This window comes from Pseudorca crassidens, chromosome 18 (assembly GCF_039906515.1).
Source record: "Pseudorca crassidens isolate mPseCra1 chromosome 18, mPseCra1.hap1, whole genome shotgun sequence".
NCBI lineage: Eukaryota > Metazoa > Chordata > Mammalia > Artiodactyla > Delphinidae > Pseudorca > Pseudorca crassidens.
The window spans coordinates 10,600,151-10,627,110 of NC_090313.1; the positions used below are offsets into that span (position 1 = coordinate 10,600,151).

Here is a 26,960-nt window from a genome sequence, read left to right on the forward strand (position 1 = left end):
ATTTAAATTTCCAGATAAAATCTCAACAAAACTGATAAAGTACCCCTCGTGCAGGACACAACTTATTTTTCAGCCTGTAATAGAAGAAGTATTTCATGGCCCTACCTTTCACTGGTTTATTCATGTAAGTGACTATAAACACCAATCACGTTGTAACAGAAAGCTTTGCTCTCAAATATAATTCACAGCATCTCATAGTATGTATGCACTTTCATGGGGCTGAGCTGGGCAGAAGTGAGACGTTGTTTCTTTTGAAACTCTGGAAAGAGTAGAGGATAACCCGATGTTCTTGGTCACATTGCTTATCTCACAGCAACAGGTTATAAACCCCTAGCTTCCTGTTCCCGAGCATTTACTGGATGCATAATAGCTGAGTATTCGTGAAAGATAATGCCGTAGATGAAAACACATTAAGTTGGTTTCTGCCCAAGGCAGCGGAAAGGTACCCCTGAATTTTTGGCCTCTAGGTACCAAGAATAAATCTGTTGTACTTAATCACAAGCTTTCCTGTCACTTTTGGGGAAAGAAATCCATGTCCAGAAAAATTCCTTTTTTTTTTTCAAAACAGGATGTTTTTCAAAACATCCTGGTAGGTGTTTTGACTCTTCCCCCTTTTACTGTAGAGTCTCTTGGATGTCCACACACTTTCACGCCAGTGACAGCTCTGTTGAAGAAGATCTGATATTTTTATGTGAATCATCTTTGGAACTTGTGTTGCTTGCATTCAGATATAATAAATATTCAATAGAAAAAAAACACAGGGAAAAAATAATTGCCCTTAATGATAGGTTCTGGCATACTTATGAGGTTAAACGACGTGTTGAAAAATTCTCTGAAGCATTTTTAGGATGAGTTAAAGCTAGTGTTCTCTTTGGCACCCTGTCGAGGAAAGTATTATACTGTCCTTGTTGATGCCGTGTTCAAGTATCAGTAACAACATACTTCATACTTTCATTAATGAAACACTTTGTAGGATGATGATATTATAGAAAAATTAACTCAAGGAGAGGTTAAGTGTTTCACACAGGGACAAAGGGTAAGAGAAAAAACTTATCTCCTAGCTCAAGATTCATTTATCAATGCATTGTTCCTTTGTTCATACAGGCCTATTATGTGCTGAGCATTGAACATCGCACTTGTAAAAAAAAGCTAATTTACTAATCCCTAGTAAAGAAAACTGCTAAGAGAGCTTACTGCGCAATGAGGCCTGGGAAGTAGTAGATTCCAGACTTCACTGAACACAGGAAGCAATACTTGGAAAAGTACTTGCTTTGGAATCATAATGCCTGGTGCTACTTCTGTTAGTGCCACAAATTAATAGAGTGACTTTGGGATAATCATCCATCTTTAAGCCTCTTTTTCCTTATCTTCAAAAAGAATGAGTCAGGGTCCATTATCTTTAGGGTCCATTTTGCCTCTAAGATACTATCAGTGTAACAGACCTTTTATCTTGGGCTCAGTCCATCTTTGTATTAGCCTGGACCTTATTTCTTGGAATCCCAATACCTGAGAATTCAATTTATGTCTTCCATTTTACTAAAAGTCTGTAAAGATTTTTTTAGAGTCACTAGATTCCAATTGTCAACTTTCCCCAACATCATCATAGGTTCTCATTAAGAAACATTTATTGACCACTGATGTGTACAAGATACATGAGTCAATGATGGATATATATATTCAATGAGAAAAACATGTAGGAATGAAACTAACCAAAGATCTTTGCAGAGAGAGAATGAGTCTTTTAGCTAGGCTGGCTTTTGTTGGAATGCTCTAGTTTTAATTATTTTATTTTATTTTTGATCTTGGGGTTTCTTCCATGGTCTTGACTCTGTCTTGAAAATTTTTTTTAAAAATCATGAAAACTGTGATCATCTTTATTAAGTTGCTTAGCATGGCCATATAATTTAGAAAAGTTTCTTTTTTAAAGAGTCTCATGTTTTTAATATAACTGAAATAATTTGATGGATACTATAAAAGTAAAATTAATGTTATTATTCTCATTTGCCTTTAGACAATCAACTGTAATTCACTATAAAAATAAGTTGTGCTTAACAGCCAAAAAAAAAAAAAAATACAGCAATCCATTGGAAATGTTAAATAGTTAGCTTGCTAAAAGGGAAAAACAAGAAAGGCAATAAGCAAAGGTTCCTGAATTTTGTTCTGATTTGATCAGCAGTATTTACCACCAACAAAGCTAATTTTAATTCAGAGTAATTATTTTAGTTTTCCACATTGAATAGCTAGATATCAGGCTTTTAGAATCTTTGTTCTTAGCCCTTTCCTATCTGTCGAATGAAGGCTGTTTTTTCCCTGCTGAATCAATAATATTGAAATCAAAGTCCTCAACACCATATACTAATTCTAAGTTGCATGTAAGCCCAAGGCTAGTGTTTAATACTTCCATTCTTTTCCTCTGTAGGCATTTATGTCCATGTTCCAGATCCTTACCCAGGAAGGATGGGTTGACGTCATGGACCAAACGCTAAATGCTGTGGGACACATGTGGGCACCAGTGGTCGCCATCTATTTCATTCTGTATCACCTCTTCGCCACTCTGGTGAGTTTAGCATTTCTTTTCATTTTTGTCTTACAATTCATAATGGGATGAACATCAACAGATTTTTGGCCTATTGTCAATTTCAGAATCAGAACCAAAGAACCAAGGTAGAGTAGTCCCGTTGGATGAGGTCCCTTCCATTGTAAATGTATATGAGTCAAAGAACTACTTGAGGAACTAGATTTCAGATCTAAGTAAGAAGTTGTCTCCATCAAGGTCAAGTGGTTTACGTGAGGGAAAACAAGATAAAACAAAATGGAAATCCCACATCCATGTACTGACTTATCCATCTCTAAGCATTCACACCCTCAGCGATCTAAGGATCAAACCAGAACTACATTATTATTTTTTTTATCATAGAGAGACACTCTCTTCAGTTTCACTGCATCCTCTTCACAGATGTAATGAAACTGAAAACAGAAGCTGGAGACCTCAGGGTGCAGTCAGTTAATTAGAAACTAGCTCAGTGTTACTACACTTTGTATGACTAAAAGAAACACATGGGGAAAAATAAAACACATGGCTGCAAATATTGTAAAAAGCGTGATAAAAACTGAATACCAAAATCCAGGAAAAATTTTCCTCTGTCACACAGACTTTTCTCTTCGATGTATTTCTATTAAAAAGAAAGGAAAAAGTTATGAAATATGGCCTATGACATACTAAGGGATGTAATCCTTAGGTCTTTCTAATGACAAATGTACATCTCCATATAATAAATTTGTACATATTTAAGAAGCAAATTTAATCCCTAATATTATGCTAAGAGTTCCAAGGTAAGGACCCAGAATGTTACCCTTCATCAGGGACACAGGAAATAAAAACAACTGCTACTCTTTATTGGGTGGCAAAATTCTTTATAATTTTATTCCTAATATCTGGAACAACAAAGTTAGGTCACATTCCCACATTACAGATGATGAAACTGAGGAGTTAATTTGCCCAGTGTCACAAAGAGTGTAAATGTTAGAACCAGAACTTTCCCAAGTCTGCCTGGTCTCAAAGCCCGGGGTCTTGCAACTATTTGTTGCTGCTTCCCTAGATTCTGAAGCTTGTCATTATCACTGAAAATGTCTGCAGCAAATCAAACCTCTGCCCAAGTCACTAAGATAAAACAAATTACATACAGCCTCTAAGGTCCCTTCCAAATCTAAATGTCTGTGAATCAAATAAATGCTGGAGAAACTACATGCATTAAACTAGAGGTCGCATTTGCTATAGGCAGAGACCTTCAAAATGATAACACGTCCATCAAAAGGTGTATGAGGATACATTGTTATGTGGCAGAAGGTCCTGGGCTCAAATAGTGGAATCACGTAGAAATAGTTTTGGCATTTTTTACATGGGGTGACTTTTAAAATATTCACAAAAGGAAAGAACACTGAGCAGTGGGAATGGAGGTCTGCTGCACGAATCTGGCTGCACTGGTGTTGGCAGGCACTTGGCCCTAAGGTCTTTGCATCCTCCCTGACAGGACCTCTAATCTGTGTCATTCATTTATTCATTCATTCATTCATTCATTCATGAACTCAACTAATGTTTATTAAGCACCTACTATGTGTTTAAGTTGGAGACTATTGATCATGGGTTAAATGCAGGATAGATGGTTGAAATCATCTACGTATGGGAATAATCTGTCTGATTGTTGTTCTGTTAAAACAATATAATCTTCTGCTCTCCCCACTGCAGATTTTTCACACTTAAAGATTTGATTCTTAAGTCAGAGACTAACATAATATGTAAGCAGGAAGAAAAATGATCTAGCCTAGTAAATTATTTAGCAAAGTAATTTTTTTTCAAGTGGATTTCTACAGGGATCACTAATATAATGAAATAAAATATTAAATCTGGTAATAGACTTCTTGGGCATTCTAAATTTTCCTTATTGGGCCAAAAACATGGCATTGATTTTGGAACACTGAAGCACTTGCAAGGACTGCTGAGATTCACTTGAGCCTTTAGGAATCTACAGAGCACAGCTTGAAAACCCATATCTAATTACACACCTTCATTCTACTGATTTAAGTGTCTGCCCGAAAAACTCATGGTACAGTAATTTTTTTCTTTGTGATTTTCAAAAAGTAGTTCTAAAACTGACAATTGAAATCGTTCTTTTGATCATAATTTTTTCAAATCTGTAAAGCAATTGAGAATTGAAAAGTCTACATGTCAATGAGGGCAGTCTGGTAAATATGGTGGAGTACAAGACTACAGACTTGAAGTCCAAAAACCTGGATTCAGGATCTCTCTCTGCTGGTCACTAGATGTGACTTTGGGAGAATCAGACAACTTCTCTGATCTCTGTGTTGTGTTATATCTGAAAGTGAGAATAATAAGGCCCAACACACCTAGTTTCCAAGGTTGCCATGTACATATGAGGTGAACTTGTATTTTTGAGGATGTTTTAGCCATGGTGTAAGAGGATGGTCGTAACTCTCACCAACACTGAGTTCCTTCAAGTTTAAATAAGATAGTATGAGCATTTCAAGCTATATATTAATAAATGCTAAAATGTTATTGTTATTTCAGATGTTTTTAATTTATAGAAGTAAAGTATTATTGATCAGTTTAAAGTATCATTTATGTCCAAGTCCGTCTCTCTTTTCATCTTTCCCCACGCCCCTTCTCCCAGACAATGACTATGATGAATTGGATACGAATCTGTCTTCCAGTTTTTAAATCATATTTTACTAAATTTAGCATACTATCAACTCTGAAAAGACTCATATTTTGTGTAACATTAACAAAAAAAACAACAGTTAAACTATACACATAGATTGTAAGGTGCATCCCAATTTCAGATTGTTAAAGTGTGAAGATAAATGTGCACCTTAAAATCAATGGATTACAGTAGTTTCCCACACATATATGTATCCATTAAAAATATAGAATGTTTTTAATTTAAGGTTATCATCTACAGACATTTTATACCCTTAGCTTTTAAGATCAGTATTATTTTTCAGCTTGAGAGTACTGCTCTAGTGCCCTGATGGCCATCCTTGGGGGAGATGGGAGATGCCTGGTGTGCACACTTCTCTTGCTGTTATGACCCTACTGCATGCTGAGGCCAACTTACCTTTCATCATGTGTTTCCCTCCTTACAAATCATTAGGAGTAGCAATTTTCAGAATAAATAGTATCAAACTCTACATGTGTTCTCAGTTGAGTTTTTGACCAAGTATTGTTTTTGAAATCTTTTCATCTTAATACACATAGAGCTAATTCAGTCATTAGTATATAGAGTCATATAGTAGTCCATGGACTGAATATGCCATGTTTGACTTCTCAGTTCCCTTCCTGGTAGATATTTAGGTTGTTTTCCAATGTTTTGCTCTTATACTGTTGCAACTAATATGTTCGTACTTTGTGTCCAGTTGTGTGAGTTTCTTTAGGGTATATGCCAGAAAGTATCAATAGAATCCAGGGTCCTGGATGCTGCCCAAATGGCTCCATTGCACAGGTCTGCAAACCCACACACCAAACCTGGTCCACGGGCTTTATTTCTACAGCTTGTGAGCTAAGAATGGTTTGTGCATTTTATTTTTTTTAATTTATTTTTATTTATTTTTGGCTGTGTTGGGTCTTCATTGCAGTGGCTTCTCGTTGCAGAGCACGGGCTCTAGGCACGGGGGCTTCAGTAACTGCAGAGCGCGGGCTCAGCAGTTGTGGCACGTGGGCTCAGCAGTGGTGGTTCAGAGGCTCTGGAGCACAGGCTCAGTAGTTGTGGCACATGGGCTTAGTTGCTCTGCGGCATGTGGGATCTTCCCAGACCAGGGCTCGAACCCGTGTCCCCTGCAGTGGCAGGCAGATTCTTAACCGCTGCGTCACCAGGGAAGCCCAGTTTGTGCATTTTAAATGGTTGTGTAGGTCCATACGCAATATCCTCAGTGTTGCCTCTTGGCCCTCAAAGCCTAACGTATTTGCTATCTGGAACTTTAATTTGCAGACCCCCGTTCTACAGGCAAACTGCACTAATTTACAGTCCCACATGCAGTGGTTGAGAATTCCTGTGTTCTTACATTCTCACGTATACTGGATATTGTTAGACTTTTAAGATTTTGACAGTCTTGTGAGTTGAATGGTGATATCTCTTTGCCTTAACTTGCGTTTTGGGGGTTTCCATGGTTATTAATAAGGGAGCACCTCTTAGTATGTTTATTGGCTGTCTTCTTTGTGACTCACCCAATCGTGTGCTTTCTCTCTTTTCCTAAAAGCTAGTTTGTCTTTCTTAAATTCGTTGTTGTAGTGCTACATAGATTCTGGATATTATCCATTAACTACTATATATGTCACAAATATCCTCTCTCAGGTAATATTTTATTATTCCAATTTGTCTGTGATGGCTTTTGACGTTATATTTTGATGTGGCCAGAACTATCAGTTTTTCACTTAAGGTCAACATTTAATTTGGACTCATGTTTAAGAAATTCTTTCCCACCCTGAAGTAATAAAAATATTCTCCCCTATCTTCTTATAATTATTTAAAATTTTTGCCTTTCATCTTTAGACCTTTAACCCATCTCAACTTACTGTTTATATATAGTATAAGTTGGATGAAATGCATTATTTAAACAAAACAAATCAATTTTTCTCATCCAGATTTATGTGACATTTTTAAAACTTTGAGATGTGTAGTTGGTTTCATCTACAAAGCAAAGAGGTCAATTCAGATTTCCTAATTTATAAATAATTTTTTTAAATGAGAAGTAATTAATTCAGTGAAAGAAAACACTATAATTAAATTTTCAAAACTGCAAGTGTTACTTCTGTACTACCCCAAAAGTCTAGGGACTGAAGTCACTTCCCCAGGTCACTGGAGATTTTGCTTAAACATTATCGACAATTGCTTTATTATCCTGTATGTCCTCAGACTGTCAGTCACTATCATGAGCTCTATCAAGTTAGCCTAATTCGATTCAGCACAGTTTTACTGAGTCTCAACTACTCTGTATAAGTACTAACCTATGTATAAGGCCATAGTGGGAAAGGGCTTAATCTCTGTCCTCTCTGAGCCTAAACTAGTACAGAAGTTGGACTGGTAAACACAAACACACAGATAAAAGCTGTGATTCAAGACCTAATGATACAAGTGATAAGAGGCACGAGGGCATGCTGTTGCTTGCAGTGTGATCGATGCACATGATAAACGTTTGCTTCCCAATCATTCCAGGTCAACCTGATCTGAAATTCTTAAAATATTGGCAGGAAAACAGCTGGAGATGGTTTGTGGACCAACATACAAATGTGTGTGAAGGTGATAAGCCTGTGTTACGTATGCATCGCATAACCTTCAAAACTGAACATTTAGAAGTTAAAATCTCAATTCCATAAGTCTGTCTTTAGGCTTGGATTTAGCTTTAAAAGAGCATTTTTGTTAAATGTATGAGTTTTTAATTTTTTTGTAAAATACTACAAAAGATTTTAACCCAAATAGGAAAAAATGTTTAAAAGTCCACATAAATATACAAGCTCTGATTTGATTTTTACCCACGCAGGCCGGTGGTGCCACACAGCCTGGGGAGCTCCTGATTTAGTCTTCTCAGGGACAAACAGGCATGTGCCAAGCAGAAAAAAACAAGAAATGCTCGGCTGCAGTTTGTTCTGGAATAAGAAACAGCAGGCCATTCCATCGCCCCCTGGGGCCACCAGTTTGTCAGCCCACAACGAAAATCAGGCTTAAGTGTATAGCAAATGCATATTTATAGCCATTATCTACCGTTCCTGTAAAATGTCTCTCTCATTCGCCAGGTGTATATTCTGTATTTCTGTCCTGACTGATTGCAGTTTTGCCAAATGCTTATGAAATCTATCTTTTCCCCCACTTTTGCCAATGATTTGGGGATAAGAACGATAAAGACAAGCAGTTGAAAGACTCTTTTTTTTCTTTCAGTGTTTTCCCCTTTATTATTGTTTCAAAGGAAAGCCCTGTGATGGGAATACTGAGAGAAAATGTAATTAAGCATTCATTGTGTATAGTCTTTTTGTTACCTTTGAAGTGCTTACATTAACACAGCAATCTCTTGATTTTGCTTCTGTAGCAGCAGCTTTCAGAAAATAGTCGTATTTTGCTGACAAAAATGGGCATTCCAGAGTGTAAATTAAATAACTTGATTTTATAGAATTCATTTAAAAGTGCATCTGTGGTGAGCATTTCCCATTTTACATTGCTCTGATTACACTTGACTTTTTGTTGACCTATATGAAAAATGAAATTGTTTCTAACTACAGCCTGCAAGACAGCTTAGGAGAGTGTGATTATAAATGGTAAAAAGGAAAAGAAAACCACAAGATGATGAGGTGTTGACCAGATTCCTGCTGTGCTTCTACTGTATCCTTGAAAATAATGTTAAAAATAGAAATTATTAATAAAGTTCACAGTAGAGAAAGAAATAAGATTAAAGGTGACATTTCAGTTAAAGGGCTATCTTTAAGCTATATAAAAAGGACAAGAAAATAATAAGAGGAAACTTTAGAAGAGAAATGGAAATGAAAAAGGAAAGGTGGATAGGGTGGGTGCAGGACTATATGCAGAGTTGGAAAGAATGCAAAACAGGATTGGAAGCTACAGAGATAGAAATTCTCAATCAAGAAGACCCATTCTAAGATGGTAAAGCCACCCTCTTGAGAAAATACACCATAACTTTCAGCAGCCTGAATCATGCTAACCTAGCCTCTCCCTTCAGTAGAGAGAATGAGAACCCTTGTGTGTTGCACAGAGGGGTTGTGTCACAACAAAACTGGAGGAAAAAATGATGCTGGGGAACACACTGCTTCAGTCATTTATTGAATTTCATTGAAATGCATTATGGTTAAATGGAAGAAAACCAAGTTAATTATCTGTGGTTAAAGGTATCAAACTTAAACATAGCAAATACGTTAGCTCAGGTGAATCTGGCTTTTTCAGGAGTGAGAGGAAAAGTTAGAGGAAAAGAGAGGTCATGAGGAATCACAATGGCTGAACGCCTCCTACCACATGCGGCGGGAGCCATATTGAACCTGGAGACATTGGTTTTGAAACCCACTAAGCTGGAAGGTCAGCACCCCACCAAGCAGTAGCTACCCCATTCATAAAAATTCTAGGAAGGAGACTTGCCAGGCTTGCAGAGATCTGATTTTCCAGACCAAATGCATTGTCAATGCCAAAAATATCTTGAGAATGGGTGTTGTAATCTGAGAAAAATAAAGAATTAGATACCTGGACTATTTTAATAGCTATTCTCGACTTTTACATTGAAATCAGTGATTCATGATGTATCAATATTGATCACAAAATAAGGAAGTGGATGTATTACATCCATTGTATATTGCATGATAGAGCAAATACGTGTGTTGCATATTAATATAATGCAGTGTTATAGATCTGTTAAAAGTGGCAAGTAGCCAGTGCATGAAAATATAAATATGAATTTCTTGTTTTAAAGCATTGCACATACTAAATACCGCTGTGTTGAGAGTATATGTGTGCTTTATTTAACAAAGCTCAAGAGGAAATGAAAGGCTATATCATCAGCCATTTTTCCCCTGAAATTACATCTTTACGAAAAAATAGTGATTTAGAATTCCATGCCCCATTATAAATTTAAAATATTATATAAATTATGAAAGATAAACAATGCACACAACAGGTTGACTGTGTAATTTAGAACCAGCAAAGCATAAAGGTAAAAGGGTTTCATGCAAATGATGAAGCTCTTGTGATTCAATGTGACAAATCCCTGTAAAAATCCTTTTGTTATATCAGTAGCATTTAATATAAAACTGTGAACCGCATTTAATGGCTATGAAAAGCCTTTTGGCACAGTACGGATGGTACTGGTAGTAGGCAGACATTGGCTGAAAATAAGACTCAGACGTCAACGTAATGGGTTCAGGTTAACGAGCATTACCTCAGCTTTCTATAAAAACAGAACAAACAACAGCAACAACAAAAAGCAACACTGAGAGGATTGAGGAATAGTTCTTGCTTTCAGAATTAGGATCTGTCCCCCACTCCCATTAATATGGGGGATGGGGGGAGAAATGGCTGACACCCAAGTCAGCCTGCGAGCTCAAGTCCAAGTCCGCACAGCACTGGTTTGTAGGAAAATAATGTCTCACTGACAGTGTAAATTAAATATGATGGAAACCAAGCTGCCACCTTCCCTTCACTTCTGTTTCTTTGTCACGGTGGTTATTGCCAACTTATTAGAGTCTGAGAAAAAAACTACAAAGAAATTCTCACCTCCTGGCAATCAGCTGCAGACCTAGCCTCCCCAGCATCTTCTATTTCCACTCCAGAGAAACATCAAAGCCAGACCCCCAGTGCCAAGTCCTCACTTTAGCACAGGGCCCTACTCGTCAGGAACACGGTGACAAGGATCCATAAACGTCCGTGTCCACACAGAGTTTCAAGGAAACTCGAACTCCACACACATTTTTAAATACGGTTTCTGTTTTTGCCATCACGTCTTCATGTTAACTAAACAGGAAGTGCTGAACATTCAGATAGTGAATGAACCTAGGTTTAATGAAGTTTAAAGCAAACTTTAAACTTTCCCATATATTGTGCTTAAATTTGTTACCAAAACCCTCCCCAAGAGCTTGTCTCAACGCTGTTAGCGAGGGGCTTTCTACCTGCAAAGCCCCTTCAGCAAAGCCAAAGTGTTTCCTTTTTGAGTCTTGCCTTCTCTCTACCATGAAAATCAAACTCTTATCTCCATGAAAAAGAGAATGTGCAGCTAGAATCCCCCATCTATTTCTCTGTCCTTCTGCCCTGAGGGTAGCTTTTTCCTCTTTCCTCCAAAAAGGAGGTATAAAATGTACTGTTTTTTAAAGTAAGGTAACAAAACATTACATATTTAATAACTTTTGTCAAACTGCACTTAACAGGATCCCGTTACTATTTCAATGAGCCAGCTTAAAATAACTGCATTACCTGCATAAAAAACCAGAACATCTGAAAGGAAAATTCTACCAGAGAAGAAAAGAACGCCATCATTCTGTGATTATTGCAACCTCCCTCTCACACCTCCCGAGCTCCCTTGGTGGCATTTGGGCAAACTGCCAGCCCCCAGGCCTACCTCTCAGCCTCCTTCCAGGCACCCATGCTCTGGCCATACTCACCTGCTCACCAGGTCCCTAGTTAGCCCCATACTCCCAAGGCCCTGTCTTCCCTCATGCCACCTGGAAAGACTTTCTCACAGTTCCCTTCCTGCCAGAAACCTCCTTCTCCTTGGTATCTTGCTATCCTGGTAGCACCTGGCTGGACTCATGACCAGCCCCTCATGATCTTAGATGAGCAGCGTTCAGAAGAGGCACCCAGACACATCGGCCCAGCTCAGCTCTGAGAAGTTGGAGTGCTCAGGTGTCACAGGACCGAACCTGGGATACCCTGGTTGAGTTTAGTTTCTGGTTGTCAGTCTTCACACACGTGTGCCCCTGCTCCAAGCCCCTGCTCCCATTTTCCTTCACATCCCTGCTTTCTGAGGGGAAATAAGAACGTTTTCTGGGGATGAAGCATGAGGGAGGCAGAAAGGCCCAGAGAGAGACAGGGAGGCGGTGCGTTTCGACAATGGTGGCACGTCACACCATCGTTGGTGTGTTGACAACCAAGACCTGCAACCACTTCTTGTCTGAACTTGATGGGGAGAGAGCCTTGCTAGGGGCCGACACGGACGAGGGGCAGCCCACAGAGAGCTGTGTAGCTGCCTGAGAGGTCTAGGTAGAGAGAGTCTGAAAGATCCCCCCCCAAAAAACCAGTCTCCCTTAGCCTCCACCTGGAATGGCAGAACTTCCAAACTTCCTTGAGAGTTGAAAGCCTCTGAGTAGGAAGAACACTACTGCTAGAACAAGGGCCCAAATTAGAGACCAGGTAGAGAGTAGAGGGGGTTGAATGGGTGCTCCACAAAAGTATATCCATGTCCTAACTCCCAGGCTTGTGAATGTGACCTTATTTGGGAAAATGGTCATTTCAGATGCAATGAAATTAAGGATCTTGAGATGAGATTAATCTGGATTATCCAGTTAAGCCTCAAGTCCAATAACAAGTGTCCTTATAAGAGAAGGGTGAGGACAAGATGCAGGGAGTATGAGGAAAAGACAGAGACAGAGATTGTGGAGCGAGGCTGCTGCAAGCCAGGCAATGCCTGGGGCCACGAGATGCTGGAAGAGGCAAGAAAGGATCCTCCCCTAGAGCCTCTGGAGGGAGTGTGATCCTGCCGACAGCTCTAGTTTGGACTTCTGGCCTCCAGAACTGTCATAGAATGCCCCTCTGTTGTTTTAAGTCACAAAGCTAGTGCAATTTGTTGCAGCAGCCCTAGGAAACTAAAACAAGGGGTGTCACTGAGAACCAGAGATCTTAGCAGGAGCTGCAGGAACTGAGGTGGTGACCAATTCAGCAGAGAGAAAGCCCAGCGTCCCCTAAATAAGCGCCATCACTGCCCCTGATGGGGGACAGAGGACCAGTCACATGGCCACAGTGGACCAGAGGCCAATGACCATCACATCTTTGACTTTAAACCAGACCTACAAAGAAAAGGAGCATTTATTCAAATGTAACTTAAGTTTTAAAGGACAAAATTGGATTCATGTAGCAAGATTCGGTTTTCAGCCATCAACACAAATGGAGGGCTTATGGACTACATTCAACTGATATGTAAAAATATGAAGAAAACTGTTTTAGTGTCGCATATCTAAGTTTACGTCTGTGTATTTTCATATAGGCTATACCACACCCCAGGGTTCTTGCGGGAGGATTAAATGAAAAAATACTATAGCTGCAATTTGTCAAGCTATTATTATTATAGCCATTGTATTTTACAAATGAGAGCACTGAAATTCACAGTGGGCTAGTGGTTGCCACGCGGCTGGTGACTGTCAGAGCCTATTTGCCGGCCAAGGTCTCCAACCACATTGCTCTTTTGCACCAGGCTGCCAACCCACGTCTGCTTAATTCGATTGTGAACTTCGTAGTGGTGAGCACAGTATCGCATTTATGTTCCTGACCAGGCAGTATCTGACACAGCGACAGAGTCCAATTTAATCGAATAGCATAACCTTGCTGTGGTTAAGTAGCCTGCCATCTGTCTGGTGTTGGGAAAATAATTAAAAATAAAATCTCCTGACAATCCAGAAAACCTCCACCAAGGTAGACAAGAAAGAAAACAGTTTTATTATCGAATAGCACTAAACCAGACTGTGATGGGCATCGCGGACAGCCCAGCAAAGTGATCGCAGAGACAGAAAGCCGTGTCACCCTTTGATACACATCCCCACAACACATCCATTCTCTCAGGATGAAAACAAGTAGTCCTTAGGCAAGAAGACTCGACGGCATCATTAGTTAAATACAGTTCCCCCTAAATTCACCTGGTAACTGAGACGGCCCTCTGTGATAGCTAATTGCCTTTACCCGAAGGAAAATAAAACTTTTCATATCTCCATGATAAATAGGTAGTTTTGCAACATGGGTCCAGGTGGCTAAGTTATAGTCCCAACTTCCCATGGAGAAGGGGAGACAGGGCACTCTTCCTGGGTTGTAAAATGATGAGACTTATTTAGCTTTTAAAAAGATCTGTATACATCTCAAAGGGACAGAATTTATAAGCATACGTTTTCAAGGAAATGCACTAAGCAAAGGGAGGGGAACTGTGGCTTTCCCTTTTTTAATCAGGGAAATTATTTTTTTCTTTTTAGATTTGTGTTGGCCCTTTCCCTGGGGAGATAGGAAAGGCTGTTAGGTTAGGACACAGAGCCAGGGCTGCTTCCAGTGCCCAGGAGAGACAGAAGTTGTGTGAGACAGCTCAGATTCACAGCGGAGCCCTTCAGGTGGCCACTCTGAGTCTGGGAGAGGAAGCAGGAGAAGGGAGTACTGAGAGGACTTTTGATGATAACGTCAAGGTCAACCTCAAGGTCACAGGACAAGGGCTAGACTTGGAGTGAACTATGAAATGTCCTGTATAGAATAATGTCTGGTTTAGAGTAAGCCTGAATATATCTGTGCCCAGATGTGCACAGTATGGTGGACGTGGTGACATCAGTAAAAAATCTGTGGTCTAATAGAGAATAGACATGTGGTTGCCAAGGGGGAGGAGGTATGCGGGAGGGATGGATTGGGAGTTTGGGGTCAGCAGATGCAGACTATTATATACAGAATTCATAAACAACAAGGTCCTTCTGTTGTTCCTATAATACAGGGAACTATATTCAATATCCTGTAATAAACCATAATGGGAAAGTATATAAAAAAGTATATATATATATATATATGTATATATATGTGTGTGTGTGTATTACTTTGCTGTACAGCAGAAATTAACACAACACTGTAAATCAACTATGGTTCAATTTAAAAAGAATTAAAAAAAAGAAAAAAAATCTATGTTCTAGACCATTCTGTATCCTCTTTAAGTTCTGGCAGGATCCCAAAGGCTGTGGCTATTCACAGGAAGAGTGCTGGCAATTGTCCTGAGCCAAACGTTGTCAAAACTCCATAGTAGTTGAGGCTTTTTTTTCCCCTTGTTATATGCTCATTAAACTTGGAAAACAGCTAGCCGTTAACTTCTGTATAATAATCTCTCTGGTGCTTAAGAGTTATGACTAAATTGCCTCGATTTTCTTACCTTTGTGCTTAACAGTCTAATAGTAACAAATGGGAATAATTTGCCAAGAGGGAAATTAAAAGGAAGAATATATATTAAGAATGAAAAAGATTATCAAATGAATGTGGTACTTTAGAGAATTCAAAGTTGAAAAGGGACTAGAAATTAAAATATTTTTAAAATTCTACTTTTTCGTTTTCTTTCTTTTACCGTATTTACCCATTCCAAATGAAGTATATGCCTTTTTTTAATTTGGGAAAATATAGTGAAATACAAAAAAATGGGAGGGGGAGTCTATTTTTTTCACAAAGACAGGCACCGTTAACATTTCTAAAGTACCTCCTCCTAGCATTTTCGCTATTTCTTTTTGTACATACTTGCACTTCTACCATATATACTCTCATTTAATATTGTAAGCATTTTTTCTACTGTTAAAATTCATGAGTGTATTAGTTATCTATTGCTATAGAACAAATTATGAACAACTTAAGAGCTTACAACAATAAACATCTATTATCTCACGTGGATTCTGCAGGTCTGGAATCTGAGACGGGCTTAGCTGGGTGTTTCTGTAGTTCAGAGTGTCCCATGAGTTTGCAGTCAAGATGTTAGCTGGGGCTTCAGTCACCTGAAGGCTTTACTAGGGCTGAAGGATCCACTTCTGAGATGGGTCAGTCGCATGGCTGTGGCAGGAGGCCTCAGCTCATTGCCACATGGGCCTCTCCATAGGGACACGGCACCTGGCCATAGGACACGGCACCTGGCTTCCAGCAGAGTGTGTGATCCAAGGGGGAGCGAGGTGAAAGCCACAATGACTTTTACTACCTAGCCTCATAAGTCACACACAATCCTTTCCGTAACCTATTGGTTATACAGACCAGCCATATTCAATGTGTAAGGGGATACACAAGACTGTGAACACCAGTGACTCACAATGTTGGAGACTAGTTACCACAATGGATTTGTAATGGCTGCATGAATTTTACAATAGAGATCTCTATAACTGTATTAGCTATTTACATAAGGTTAGATGTTATTTCCAGTATTTCATTATTACAAATAATCTCTCAAGCACTTTTGTACATAAAGGTTTTCATTAGTACTTCAGGTTATTTTCTTTGAATACAGTCTTAGAAGTAAGATTGTTGAGTTATTTTTTTAAAGGTTTCTTAATTTTCATTTTAAATCAGTTTTATTAAGCAAATTAATATTTTATATTGTTTATTTCAGTTAACAGATGCAGTTCCTTTAATGTCTTTGCTATAAGTATCTTAAAATACCTATGCAGTGATTCACAACTCATGTTTAATGCATTCTATATAAGTGTATATTTTAGGTAGATATTCTATATCATATATATGATGTTTTGATACTTATGGCGTGTGGGTTTTTTCATTGCTATTTAACCATTTTATAGATCCTCCTGAGTTTGTTTGTCGCTGTTATTTTGGACAACTTAGAACTTGATGAAGATCTAAAGAAGCTTAAACAAGTAAGTAATGTATGGGGGATTCTTTAAATCGGCATTAAAAAAATAAGGGCAAAACATGTGCTTACAGGTAGTATTAAAGCAGTTCAAGGTTCAAAGTAAAAAAAGATAGATTTTAATAAATTAAGACAATCTGAGTTGGCAAATAATTTTCTTCTAAGTTTAACCTTCTCTAATATCAACAAAGGAAATTTTTATTGCCCTATGATTATCCTAGGAATATTTTTATATCATTATTTTGAGTAAAATTAAGATGGACATAGTACAGTAAACTGAATTTAGATTCTCCTTCTGCCATTAAATGAAGATAGTTTGGAAATGAAATGCCTCAGGGCCAGATTGCCATTTGGCATAATTACATGTAATACTCTTGATCATCATCATAAAAATATTAAGCATAAACTTGCCTGACCACTAGACATTAAAAGAGAATTTAGTCTGGGTGCCCAAAGTGGTTATAAGAAATGGGATAGAATAATTGATCAACTGTGTGCCCAGTTGTGTATGAAAATAGATTGGGTGTTATGGCATTGATAATCATGTTCCAAAAATGTAAATGTAAATGTGTGAAGATTATGTTATTGATGTTGGCAGAAGGATTACAGGTGTGATTAGCTATTCTCATAGTTTTTGTTCCATGGAAGATACTTGGCTTGAATATTTGACTCTGTCAAAGAAAAGAGACCCTTTGAGAAGCAGAATTTATAAAAGGGGGGAGCCTGGATAAATATTCTTGGCTTACCCTCCCCAGCACTGCAATAGTTGGAATTACTAACATCCCAGTGAAGATCCTATCTGGAATTTTAGGAAGGCCCTACACATTCAGAATTTTCAAGTTGGATAGAGTTGTCTATTTTTAAAAAAACAAAGACATAACCTATTTAAATTTTTGTTGTTATTTATATATCTGAAAATCCCTTTAAGCATTTCATTGTTTTACTCTTGTTTATTTCCAAAGCCTATGCTTTTAACCAAGGGCAGTCAATAAGGAAAAAAGAGACAAACATATTTGATATAAAGATGCCCACTGCGAGCATATCAAGGAAGGATTTAAATTCTTCCCTGTCCTGGGGCTACACAGGCAAATAGTTATCTGAGTGTGGTGGGCATGATTTCTTCCAGATCTTTTCAATTTGTGGCAACAGTGGTAGGTTCTTCAAATGAGGGTTGGGAAGTTCTTTATGCCATTGATGCAAATACTTCCCATGGTTTCTAGTTGTAGAAGAAATATGTAATTAGTGAGTTCAAAATTGAAATTGACCAACCATATAATTAGACACAACCAATAAATATCTCTTGCTGTATAACCACCTTAGTCCTTGCTTTACAAATCTGGTATTTATTTCAGGATTTAAATGATTTTACTCTATTTTTATTATTCCCAGAGAAGAGGATGGGGAAAATGTGAAAAAATGGTTGATTTTCTTAATGTTTCAAGTTCCAGAAAGCACTCTGTATTCCAAAGTCTGTCTTTATTCAGTTTAAACTTGTTTTTCAGTCTTTGACCCTTTCCACTAACTAGTCTGTAGGTTCTTAGAGCTACAGTCACGTTTGTGTGAGCACTGGCTCAGTGCCAGCTACTTTGTATTTTCATTTATTTAAATTTCACAGCAACCATGTGATGCAAGTATTGTTAATAGCTTCATCTTACAGGTGAGGAAACTAAGGCACGGAGAAGTAACTTGCCTAAGGTCTCACTGCTAATAAGTGGCAGAGTTAGGACTTGAACCCAGGCAATTTGGACCAAAAGCCCAGACTCAGCCTCTATGCTATATTGAGTCACATTAAAGCTATATAAATGCCAGACATGAGTCATGCCATTGTGGAGGCTCATTCATAAGACTGTTAGTTACTTGTTGATAAATAATGATATCTTAGGTGACAGAGACGTCATTATATTCATGAAATAACCATTGATGTGACAGGCAGTTTCTTGAGGAATGGAGGTGAATTAAGCTACCCAATCATTAAAACTATGCAAAAGGCAGATGATCTAATTAGAGGCACTGGAGTTAGGACTTTGGCAGAAGCTAAGAGCTGAGATGCTTACCATTCACTCCACATGATGGCAGACACTGGCCAAAGCACCTTTTCCCTCAGGGACCTTCTGGAGCAATGACCCTCCTTAGACACAGACATAAGGTGCTTGCAGCATATTGACATTTTAGAGAGGTCTCTAGAGACTTAATGTACTTTATTATGATTGTGGTAAAAACAATTGTGTTAAAATATACATGTTGGCGCATAGACATTTTTCAAGAGTAATAGAAACCGTGTGAGCCATCTCTAAAATGGAGACATTAAATATGAAACACTGAACGGGGGCTATTAGAAAAAGTCGGTTCTCATGCTTGGGAGAGGGATTATGTCCCTGGAGGTGGATGGGATAGGAGACAATGGTAGAAAGCTGAATGGTACAGTGAAGAAACTAGAATGGGAGAAGAGAAAGAAGTGAAGAAGTGAACGAGGAAAACATCCAAGAGATGAAATTAAAGGAAAGAGCACAGATTATTAATCTAAGCCAATGATAAAGGGGGAGAAATGTGACCGAATGCTACATCAGATTGCTCCATGCACCAGAGCTTTTGTGAAGAAGCTCCCTGAGGCAAGCACAGTCTGCAGGATCAATGGTGCTGGAACTGTATCCTTCTTAAGTAGGAACATGCTACTTATTGTTTCCCCATTATTTTCTGAAGTTGCCTCCTTGCCCTTTAAGACAGTGGTTTCCAGCCAGGGATGCTAACCCGTGGGGCTCTTCAGGAGAAACTGTGGGACCAGCAGCCTTCTTTAACACTTCAGGAAACCTAAAGGGAATTGTGCATTTACCCTACTAAAATGCCTACTTAAATACTTTTAGCTGGAAATTTGTGAATTCTAGGCAGCAGCACTGCTTCCCTAATGCTAATGCTCTGAAGGCTCTTCATATATGCTTTTCTTTAAGGAAAAAGAAGCAACGTTGAATTATTTATTGCTTAATAAAGGCATTTTGATAGACAGAAACATTTTTAAAGAGAGGACTCAGAGGGCAATAATTAAAGGGCTCCTTGGGGATGACTTTGGGTAGGTTCTGATGTAAATGCTCATTCCCAGGCCACCTGTCTCCATGCCATCACCAGTGTTTTGCCTTTAGAGCCACTAATGTAGCTTTTCCTTTGTCACTCTTCAAAATAAATAATGCTCTGAAAAAACATGCCAATTATGCATTCACATAAAATTCATCTATTGCTTTCCTAGCAGCAATATAGCAGTAGCAATCATTTCCTAGCTGCCATAATTTATGTGACCCCGTATCTAATTAAATAGAGACCGTGATTCTCTTTCAGCATCACCAAAACCCAATAGAGGAACTGGAGATAGATAGAGATAGAAATAGAGATATATAATGGGTTTTCACATAAGATCAGAAAATTGACTAGAAATGAGATTGTCTGTAAATGTATAATTTGGCTGCCGAGAAGCCAGGTCAGTTCATATAGAGGCTAAAAACCCCCTTGACCTACTGCTGTCCTCTAAACAGCAGTAGGAGACAATGACCTTCATGCTCTGTGATGCAGCAAAGACACTGGAGAATGTAGGTGGAGTTTTGCAAACTTTGAAAAGGAAGAGAATTCTTGCAGCTTTAATGATTTTTGCAAATTCAGTGCAAGACAGATATAAAGGGTTTTCTTTTAAGCAGTAGAAGATTCATTAAACTATGAGGGAAAAAAAAGACCCATAGAGAAGCCTCAGGGAAAAGAATCATTGAAAAGGGAAGTAGAGATAGTCTGTGTAGATTAAGTTCAAAGCTCTGCAATTAAAACTGTTACCCCAGCTCTGTATTAAGTCCCATTTGAGTCTTGTCTGGTTCAAATTTGATAATGTTTGGTCTTCTGTGATGTCCAATGCATAGTGAGGGATGGACATGTAAAGAGACTTCTCTCTCTTGTTGATTATGATTTTAACAAAACAACAAAACTCTTAGTCCTTTTAAAAATATGAGCTCCAAAAAAAAAAAAAAATATGAGCTCTGGATTAATGTTTCTCCGTAGCCTTACCTGGGGGCTTTCATTTTCATCTCTGTCTTGTCTCCTGTATTGAAGTCATTCTGGATTTAGGGCAACAGCAAGGGGACAGACTAGCCACTCAGCTAAGCACTGTTTGCCATCTCCTGATCTGAGTCGAGCCTTCAGTCTTCTTAGTACTTTTTCCATCTCACAGGAGTGAACTCAAATGAATGTAACATGAAAGAAGGATGCAACTGTTACAATAATAAATATTCCCTATTGAAAACTACCTGGTGCCAGGCACTTCATATGCAATTACTGAATTTAATTCTAAATGTTAAAGACACAGAAACTAACATTCAGGGAGATAAATTTCTTGCCCAATTTCATATAATTTGTAAAGTGCTTAAGTTGGGAGAATAAGGGCTTTCTCACCCCAATGCAGGTGACACACAACCTGCTCAGAGAATCAGTTCATTCATTCATTCTAAGGCGAGTGTCTGGAAAATGGGTTGGTTGAGATGCTTGCATTTTTGGATCAGCAGCTTCTCTCCCTGTGGATGTGTAGATTGGAGGTCAAATTGTAATCAGAATATAGCTCAGTGAGCTGGGAATCAGTGTGGGGTGTGGAGAAGGAGGGTTGTGTGATTCAAATACGTAATGGCATCAGGCTAATGTCACTTGAGGTATTCCTTTTACTAGATCTCCCCATTTTTGTAATCCTGGGGTCTGAATGCCCGTCTACTGTACTTCAGATGTTGTGTTAGGGGCACCAGACATAATGATGAGCAAGATATTGTTCCTGCCTTCAAATAGCTTATGAACTGGTGGCAGAAAGTGACAACTAAACAGATACTACAAACTGTGGAGCACAAAGGAGACACACATAACAGATGATGAAATTAGATATGTTTTCTCCCAAGTGTGGCACAGACTAAAATCTGTAATTCCCATCTAGGTGAAGGAAGTTAGAAGAAGGCAGTGTAAAGAAGCATGCTTGAGACCAAGAGAACAGCAAACTTTTTCTTTAGGCAAGAAAAAGCTTGGTGGCTTTTTGGAGGCCACTAGGAGTTCACTGTGACTCAAGTATAGAGCAAGGGAGAAAATGGTGAGCTGGACAAACAAGCAGGGACCAGCAGAGGAAATGCCATGAGCAGTGCTAAGCCACTAGATATTACCCTGTGGGCATTTAAGCCAAGAGCGACATAATCTCCCCTATGTTCTATTTTTTTTTTTAATCAAAGTTTAGTTACTGTACAATATTATAAGTTATAGGTGTACAATATAGTGATTCACAGTTTTTAAAGGTTATACTCCATTTATAGTTATTATAAAATACTGGCTATATTCCCCATGTTGTACAATATATCCTTGTATCTTTTTCATTTTTTAGATAATAGTTTGTACCTCTTAATCCTTTACCCCTAAATTGCCCTTCCCCCTTCCCTCTCCTCATTGGTAACCACTGGTTTGTTCTCTATGTCTGTGAGTCTGCTTCTTTTTTGTTATATTCACTAGTTTGCTGTAGTTTTTAGATTCCACATATAAGTGATACCATGCATTGTTTGTCTTTCTTTGTCTGACTTATTTCACTTAGCGTAATATCCTCCAAGTCTATCCTTGTTGCTGCAGATGGCAAAATTTCATTCTTTTTTCCCCTACATTCTTCAGTTCAGAGAATGAATTGAAGGGCACCTAGGCTGAAGATAGGAGAGCCAATCCCTGAAGCAGATGGTGATTGCAGTCTCAACTAAAGGAAATAGAGATGAGGGAACGTGAAGGAGTGGTGACGTACAGAAGAGGGAATGCAGAGGGTAGGATCTTACATCTTACCCGTTGAATGTAAGATGAGCAAAGGTTGGAGACGAGCATCACCCAGGTTTCTAGATTGCCCCAGATGTGCCAAGGCAGAGGATGCAGAAGAAGGAAGAATTTTGGGGTTGGTTTTTTTATTTTGGGGAGTGGGGGGGTCATATTTTCCATGAGATGCCTGGGAAATATCTATGAGACAATGTCTGTGGATAGATGTAAGGGTTAAAACTTAGGCAGAGTATCAGGGCTGAGACAGATATTGGAGAGAAGCAAAAATTAACATGCAGGTGGTAAGTTAAGCCTTTAGAATCATGAGTTTACCAAGGGAAGAATGGTTCCCTGAGGAACAGCAAATGAATCCAGTGAGACAATGAGAAAGAGCCCGAAATGGGAATGAGAAGCCCAAGAGGTAGGAGGAAAGAGTAGAACGTGTGTGTCATCAAGAACAAGGCTGTGGTTCACAATCTCAAAAGACTTCAGAGAGGTCAAAGGTGGTCACCATAGCAAACAATCCTAATTACAATAGCATCAGAAAAAATAAAATACTTAGGAAAAAAATAACCAAGGAAGTGTAAGATTTCTGCCCTGAAAACTACAAAACATTGCTGAAAGAAATTACAGAAGACACAAATAAATGAAAAGACACTCTGTGTTCATGGCTTGGAGAGGATATGGAGAAATTGGAAGACTTGTGCACTTGTTGGTGGTGTAAAATGGTGCAGCCGCTATGGAAAACAGCATGAGGTTCCTCAAAAAATTAAAAATAAAAATGATCCAGCAATACCACTTCTGGGTATATATCCAAAAGAATTGAAAGTAGGATCTCATTGCAGCGTTACTCACAATAGCCAAGAGGTGGAAGCGACCAAAATGTCCATTGACAGATGAATGACTAAAGAGAATGTGGTATATACATAAAGTAGAATATTATTCATTCTGACGTGCAACAACATGGATGAACCTTGAGGACATTATGCTCAGTGAAATAAGCCAGTGACAAAATGATAAATGCTGTATGATTCCATTTATATGAGGTATCTAACGTAATCAAATTCATAGAAACAGAAAATAGAGTGAGGGTTGAGAGGGGCAAAGAGGAGTTGTTGTTCAATGGCTATAGAGTTTTAGTTTTAAAAGATGAAAAGGTTTGAGACCTTTTGCACAACAATATGGATGTACTTAATGCTACTGAACTGTACCCTTAAAAATGACTAAAATGATAAATGTGATGTTATGCGTTTCTGACCACAGTTTTTTTTTTTTAATTTTGATAAAAAATTGGTCACCATATTGGTAAGGTGGTGAGAGCAGGCTTAGGGATTCTGATGGTGCAGAAGCTGGGTTGCAGAAGGGTGAGGAGTGATGACAGCTAAGAAAGTAAAGACGAACTGTTAACCTTTTCCTCTCAGACTTCTCATGCTCTAAGTTTCTAGACAGACCACCTGGTTACGGACTGATTCTTAATTTTTATAGCTATGTAGTAACATCATTTACTACAGTGCTACCCAACCGTTTTTTTCCCCATTGCGGTTTGCACAGAGAGTGACATTTGTACAACAGCTGGGAATCACATGCAGCTGGAGGCATCCAACACTAGGATTTCTGCTGCTCCGGGAAAAACTCAGCTGCCCAGGGGCCAAGGATCAATACCCCAAAGAAGCTATAAATCATCAGTGGCTGAGTTGGAATGCGCAGCATTTTACTCAAAGCCTTTGATGTAACCCAACTGCACTTGAAGCCACTCTCTCAATCTTTTGGTCAGAGATGACTCTTTAGTTGTCAGTTTACATATCATTACCCATAATTTAACATAAGTGAAATCTCAAAACTCATCTTATATAGCACTTGATCTGCTATTTCTGATAGAGCTTCATTGTTAGGCTTCTTTTAAAAAATAAATTCTTATGCCACATTAAGACATAAACAACAATAAGATCTGTTTAAAGAGATGAAGTAGCTAAGACTGAGAACTATTCAGATCAGGGTTCAAGCTAATAGGTCACAACAGAAGCTAAAAATTTGAGGATATCAATTATCAGCATAAGAAAACAGCCTAGAGTGGGGAGGGACAGATAAGATGGGGGTACAGACTACCGTGTATAAAATAAATAAGCTACAGGGATACGTTGTACAGCACAGGGAATATGGCCAATATTTTATAATACCTATAAAAATGGAGTATAACCTGTAAAACTTGTGAATCACTGTGTTATATATGGAAACTTACATAATATTATAAATCACCTATACCTCAATTTTAAAAAGAAAAAGAAAAAAAAAAAAAGACAGCAGCCTAGAAATCTAGAAGTCAATGCAAAAATGGTGAGCAGCCAACTGGAATTTTGGAGTTAAACAGGTACTAGTCAAGGATCCGGGAAGTCAAAACAAAACAGACCAGGTACCTGTTAGAATTGATGTCTTCCTATTACGGGTTGAATTGTGTCCCTCAAAAAGAGATACTGAAGCCCTAACTCCCAGTACCTGTGAATGTGACCTTATTTAAAAATAGGGTATTTGCAGTTGAAATCAAGTTAAGGTGAGGTCATTAGGGTGGTCCCTAATCCAATATGACTGGTGTCCTTATACAAAAAGGAGAAGAGAGACACACAGAGACAGAGACTAGAGCGATGCGTGTACAAGCTAAGGAACACCTGGGGTGTGGACCGTCACCAGAAACTAGGAGAAAGTCTTGAAACAGACCCTCCCTCAGAACCTCCAGAAGGAACCAAGCCCATAGACACTTTGATTTGGGATTTTCAGCCTCCAAAACTGAGATAGTAAATTTCTGCCGTTTCAAGCCACCAGTTTTGGGTACTATGTTACAGCAGCCCTTGGAAACGAATACACCCCCTGGCCTCAAAAACAAAGGACCGCTCTTGGCCGCCAGGAAGTAACAGAGCTGAAGATAGTGGGTGCTCTCAGGATGGCGGGCAGCTTTCACCAACCAAGAACAGCTTTCTCAACAGATGGACTTAGTTCCTTTTGCCCTTAAACAAGTCCCATAATAATAAATGTTATAAATTTGAGACTTTCTTGGAAGAAGGGTTTCTCTAAGTCCTTCCAAAATTTCATTCTATGTGTGATTGACCCAAACCAGATCACTTTTAGAGGCTGTTGTTCTCAGAAACCTTGCTCTTTGCCTCATCCCCTGGTACTCAGGACGGTTAATAAGGCAGCTCAAGTCTCTCTTGACATTGAACAAACATAAAATGACGGGCCTAAGACTGTTCAAGTTTACATTGATGAGTTGTCGGCTGTGTCAATTGTGCTAATTCAGAATTACTTTTATTATAGTTTATCACAGCACTCTACAAGATAACCTCTCAATTTTTTTTCTCTTAAATTCTGAAGTATCTTTAATGAGAAAGGCATTCTTACAAAATCAGATGGCTCTTGACATTACTACGATTTTTTTTTTTTTAAAGTGAGGTTTGGAGGGAAAATGTGTACAAACCAGGCAAGAGGGTTACTCTTCAGCATACCCGGTCCTCAGACCCCTGCCCAGCCATGGAGACACTATCTCACTTTGCTTTCTTTAATCACGAGAACAAAAATTTTAAACACCAACAGCGCTATTTTTTCTCAGATCCTTTCACAGGCAATGGGAAACTAGATGGTTATGGTTCTAAGAAAAAAACGTGACAATTGGTTTTCAGTTTTCGGCAGTGTCTTGCAGTCATTGAATTGCAAACAGGCTCTTTGGTAGCTGCGTTTAGACATGTTTCAGGAGTGAGGTAGTGAATTTTGTCCTCTGTGTGCCCATACACGCAACATGAGGTGTTGCCATTGCTTTGATTCCTTTGGGACTCAGGTTTCAGCAGCCCATCTGTTCTTTGTTCTGAGAAGCCCACGTACTTGTCTATTCCACCCAAAACGTTTCTGCTATCTGCTTGTTCATTCAATTCCTTCAATCTTTGAGTCCCTACTGTGTGCAAAACACTGGGCCAGGCATTAAGGAGATAAGAATAAACAGTTAAATTTTCTGCTCTCATGGAGCTTAGGGTCTAATGGAGGAGTTGGACATCAGTCAAATAATCAGAGCAGTGAATAAATATTTATAATGTGAGATGAACTTTCTGCAGAAAAGAACAGCATTTGAGTGAGGAGTTAGAAGACCTTGACCCAGATGGGGGTCAGGGAAGTGGCAAAGGAGAAAGAGACACTTGGGCTGAGTTTTGAAGGAGGGGCAGCCGTGAACTTCATGGGGGGTGTTGATAGGGAAAGGGAGGGGAGAGCATTCCAGAGAGAAAGAAACACGTTCAGCATGACCCCAGAAAAAAGTGGTGTAAAGTGAGTATAGAAAAGTAAGTGGGGCATAGACCATGCAGCACCTTGAGAAACATGCCAAGAACTTTTCCCTTGGGGACTTCCCTGGCGGTCCAGTGGTTAAGAGTCTACACTTCCAATGCAGGGGTGCGGGTTCAATCCCTGGTCAGGGAACTAAGGTCCCACATGCCACGTGGCATGGCCAAGAAAAAAAGAACTTTTCCCTTTGCCCCCAGAACAATAGGAAGCCACTGCAGGCTTTTACGATGGGAGGC

The 26,960-nt window shown here is 38.9% G+C and overlaps 1 protein-coding gene across 8 annotated transcripts in view; it reads left to right on the forward strand.

The window, feature by feature from the left end:
* The window catches only part of NALCN (sodium leak channel, non-selective), a 292,929-nt gene that overhangs the window by 169,984 nt on the left and 95,985 nt on the right, over window positions 1-26,960 (forward strand). For 7 of the 8 annotated variants that reach the window (XM_067713361.1, XM_067713364.1, XM_067713365.1 and 4 more), the window contains 2 exons: window positions 2,420-2,557; window positions 16,553-16,627. In XM_067713361.1, coding sequence (XP_067569462.1) covers window positions 2,420-2,557; window positions 16,553-16,627 — 213 coding nt within the window. The remainder of the gene's footprint in view (window positions 1-2,419; window positions 2,558-16,552; window positions 16,628-26,960) is intronic. The other variant, XM_067713362.1, reaches the window with a different exon arrangement.